The sequence below is a fragment of the Adiantum capillus-veneris genome, chromosome 20 (genome assembly GCF_014529385.1).
Source record: "Adiantum capillus-veneris isolate H3 chromosome 20, ASM1452938v2, whole genome shotgun sequence".
Lineage (NCBI taxonomy): Eukaryota > Viridiplantae > Streptophyta > Polypodiopsida > Polypodiales > Pteridaceae > Adiantum > Adiantum capillus-veneris.
Window position 1 is genome coordinate 7,996,969 of NC_140950.1, and position 4,601 is coordinate 8,001,569.

Sequence of the window (4,601 nt, forward strand, 5' to 3'; positions counted from 1 at the left end):
GAAAGAGAGAGAGAGAGAGAGAGAGTCTGTGCAACCATCTCTTCCCTTAGTCCCACCTCTTGCACGCGGCTTGCAAACTCTAGTCGAGAGAGCAAAAGTGCCACAATTGGCCCACTTGGGCTTTCATGAAGAGAGAGAGAGAGAGAGAGAGAGAGAGAGTCTCTAGTCGTGAGGGAGGAGACACACAGAGAGACAGAATCTACTAAGGCATCTACAATTTTTCTTTTTTAGACACATTTACACGGAGAAACAGAATCTATTAAGACATCTATGATTTTCCTTTTTTCTAATGTGGTTTCCCTACTCGTTTATTCATTCGTTCAGGAGATTCCCCTCGACTCTCATCCTTGAGATTAACTCTCGAGACCCAACTTCGGAGCTCGGTTCTCGCATCCTCTAAAAAGGATAGGAGGGTCAAACTCACGTGAATTTTGAAGCATACGCTCCGTGATAATCCCCATAACCAACCCACCATCCAGAGGACCTTGCTGTGCAAGGCAAGCCTTATAATTCAAAAAATCCTCACAATTATCGGATCCACTGCATGCTCACCTCTTGCTGTGTGACAGCTTCTGCATCACCATCCTCCCCTGAACCTCGTCTGACACTAGGCGTCCCTTCCTTGTCTATCCCTTGCCTCATCCACGCCTCGTATCAATGGAGATTCCTTCATTTTTTCGAATTTCCCCAAGCTGGGACCCAACGAGATTACGTGGCCTGAGATCGAGGGCTCTCATTCATTTCACCGTTGATCCCACCCGCTCATGCCCGTGGAAGGTATACGGCCGGGCGTCATTTTAAAGGCATTATATCCATCTTCTAGGTGAAGAGCCCATGATTGAGGGCGCGAGACTGCACTTGCTCTGGGGTAGGCCATCTCCGTGTTGTTTGCGATGCTTGTTACGGTATGGTATGGGCCGGTGTTCTCTTTGATAAGCTGCAGGAGAGTGTGGCGGTGATGGAAATGGAGGAAAACAGCATGCCGGACTACAAGGAAGAAACTGTGAAGGATGATATATTCTATTCAGTGTAGCGTCCTCTACGACAGCATTAAACAGGCATTCAGGAAAATAGTATTTTTATAGCGTCTTTGAAATTAAGATTCTTTTGAGCTCTGCGATGTCATCATCCTTGGGCAGCGATGGTGATGAGGGTGGCCAATTTTATCATTGCCATCAATGCGAAGTTGCTGTACGGCCAGCCACATTGTCCCCGCTCACATGCCCTCATTGCCACGGTGGATTTTTAGAAGAATGCCCGGATTCCCCCCCATCATCCTCAGAATTGCAGTCCCCCTGGGACTACATGGGTGGCTTTGGACAGCTTCTTGATGACATCTCTACCTTCCTAGCCCGCACAGATGTCACTGTTAACCCTTTTCTCCTATTTCAAAGCCAGATGCAGAACCTGCTTAGTGTACAGGACGATGAGTTTGCATCTGAGAATGGAGCTGATTTTGGTAGCTCTTACATGGCTGGGGATCATCTTGGCCCTGGCCTTCAACAGCTCATACAACATTTTGCTGAGAGTGAATCAAACCGTTATGGCACACCCCCAGCAGCAATATCAGTTATTCAAGCCCTTCCTTCCATCACCATATCCAAGGAGCATCTTAGCACTGATTCTGCTCAGTGTGCTGTCTGCAAGGATGAGTTTGAGTTGTGCCTCCAGGTCACACAAATGCCTTGCAAGCATCTGTATCATGCAACCTGTATTTTGCCATGGTTGGCACAGCACAATTCTTGCCCAGTTTGTCGCTTCGAATTGCCTACGGATGATCCGGACTATGAGCAGCTTCGAACAAGGCGAACAGGTCTTCTGGAGGCTGCTGAATCTACAAATGCTAGAGGTCTAGTAGAAGAGATCAAAGGTGATGTGGGTGCCTCATCTAGTGGAGATGACATTTCGGGGGGCCAACAGGGTGCCTCTGGCTCTGGAACAATACAGGTATGTCAGGGTTATGGAGTAGAGGTAGGTGGATTGGTTACGAGGAGAATGCTGCCAATCACCAGTCCGTCATTATTGGATATTGTTCCGTCTTCTTCCAATGAGCATGTGGTGAGGTCAAGTCAAGGAAGTATTCAGGATTTAGGTTCAAATCAGGTGTCGAATACCTCAGTTTGCTCTTTTGTATTGCATAGAGATGATGGGATTGAGGATTCCATTGAGGATTCTGCAAAGTATAAAACACAACAAGCCGACCCAGACTAAAAGAGCAATTTAGGCTTAGCAGGGGAGGAATGTTTTCAACAGTTTGTGCAGGTTTTACAACTGGTTTTATACCAGCATTGTCGGTTACATGTCTGGCAGTGACTTGGCGGCCATGCTCCAGAGATATCTATGATACCATTTTCTTGTTAGTACCGCGATGAAGAACAAAGGTATGGAGTCAATTGTTGTACCCTTGGCCTGGCGAGAGCATGCTGCAGAAATATCTATGATACTATTTTCTTGTTAGTACTGTGACGAAGGACAAAGGTACAGAGTCAATTGTTGTTCCCTTCACTTTTTTTCTCTACTTATTTTAGGGAGGTGTAATGCTGTAGGGTTTGTGATTCTCCTTAGTCTCGTTGATGTTTGTAAATAGATAAAGAAATGTGCACTTGGCATTATTTTCTGCTTTTATCATTGAAAAGTTCAAACAATGCAAACTTTGGAGGTTGAGAGTCTGGAAGTCTACTTGTTTGAGCAAGAGCTTAGGGCTTTTTATACAAGTTGTCTTTGTACGGTCAATTTGTTCTCTTTTGGTCAAACTGGCATGGGGCTGTCTTGACAAGCTAATTCTCTGTTAGAGCATTTAGCTTCTGCAGAATGTTTCTCTTAGAGGTGACAAGCCCTCAGGTTACTGATTTGGTTTTAAGATGTTCTTTGTTTGGTTACTCAACCAGGGAAACGCCTTGGTTATTTAGTTAGGGGGAAACTAGGGGCATTGTTTTGCATCTTAGTTCCTTACCTGTGCAAAATTTCAAAGAGGTTCAGTGTGAGAGAGCTTTTCTTAAGTAAGGCTTTTGGTGCTTGAACTCTGCTGCCTTAGCCTGTGTTGTATCCAATGAATCACAGGCCCACTTTATTTGGCATTGTTGTCTTTCAGTTATATTTTTTTGCAGGTTTCATGGGAGTCAAGTAGAAAGCTAAGCTGAGGAGGGCTCTTCTGTAAGTTTATGCAGACAGAGTTCTACTAAACCATAATGGTTCTGATAGTATAAGAGACTTGAGCAGTACTAGCTCTTTTAGACGATTGTTTTTCTTCATTATTTTGATAAAATTCCCCCGTTATGAGAGCAAAGCATGAACATGCTTTCCTTGTGGTGAGTGGCATGATATACATTCCTTCGAGCTCATGTCCTTGACATGAGCAACAATGGGAATTTTGTGGTTTTCAGTTAGTAATTGCCTGTCAAGCTCTGCATTCGGTCTGTGGAGCTGTCTATAGGTGGTGTAATTTTAGGTGGCAGTCTGATTTTGTGCTCAATATCAATTGTTAGTTTGGTTTGTCCAAGTAACCGTTGGTTTGTCTGTTGAGTGCTTATATAGGTAGTCGTGCTTGCAGAGAATGTTTTACACGATTGCGAATATCTGACAACAGTGACAGTCTGATTGTGTCACGAGATTGTGATAACAACTGTATATATTTTCTGGTTTCTTTCCCTTGATTTTTATTTAAATTTTGGGACCCTCTTGTTAAAATCACATATGCCCTGACATTGCATGGCCAGTGTGAAACGATCGTTGGTTGAGAGTTTCACCTGTAGGAGTAGGTTAGGCAGCCACGAGATGGTTGGGCCGATCGGCACTGAAATTCGACTATTAAAGAAGTAGCCAGGCTCAGTTAAAGTCATTTAGGCCGCTCGGCAAGACTTTTATAAGTGGGTGGGTACTACGATTAAACCAAAAGGAGCAAAGTGAACGCATGGCAGTAGGAGAGCAACCTTGAGGTCAACTCTCACTCTAGAAAGTCTCCCCCAAGAGGGGGCGGCGGGCGCCCATTTTTGAGAGGGGGCAGAATTTTGGAGTTCATTAGTGAACACAATGTGTGTGAGTAGTGGGTGCAGGTGATCATATAGCTTCAATGGAAATTTTGCCTTCTCCCTTGTCTCATGCAGCACGATGACTTGCTCTCGCGCATCTCTCTCTCCCCTTTGCACATATGGTAATGCCCCACTAGTAGGGCTTCTCAGACGACCATGTACAATTTTGGAGGTTTTATGGGCGTTTGCGAAAGCAAGAGCTTTTTATACAGGAACCGGATTAGCTAATTGCTAATCCCCTTTAGGTACACACAGTTTCATCGCAAAGGAATGCGAAAAATGGAGAGTTTTCTCGCGTGAAAACTCATCCGATTTACAGGGGAAGTGTCCCATTGCGTACGGGAGCACCGGAGACACGCGTAGAGCTCAAAATGATGCGAAACAGAAAATTACAGCTTGCTGTATTTTTTTGCAGGTTTAGGGTTTTGCACCTAAATTGCAAGGTAACGCAAGGGGAGCCTCGCCCTGGGTGCTTGTGCAAGACAATTTAGAGAGATTTCCCACGAGAAATCTCGTTTAATTCAAAGGGCACTACAGGTGCGGGAGCTCGAGGGCTACCCACAGAAGTGATCG

At 45.0% G+C, this 4,601-nt stretch overlaps 1 protein-coding gene across 1 annotated transcript; it reads left to right on the plus strand.

The window, feature by feature from the left end:
• Nucleotides 1-808: 808 nt before the first annotated feature.
• On the plus strand, nucleotides 809-2,669 carry LOC147432052 (E3 ubiquitin-protein ligase RING1-like). The gene has a single exon (XM_086491865.1). It carries the CDS (start codon nucleotides 1,120-1,122, stop codon nucleotides 2,209-2,211), a length of 1,092 nt encoding a protein of 363 aa, XP_086347991.1. The 5' UTR covers nucleotides 809-1,119; the 3' UTR covers nucleotides 2,212-2,669.
• Nucleotides 2,670-4,601: the final 1,932 nt, after the last annotated feature.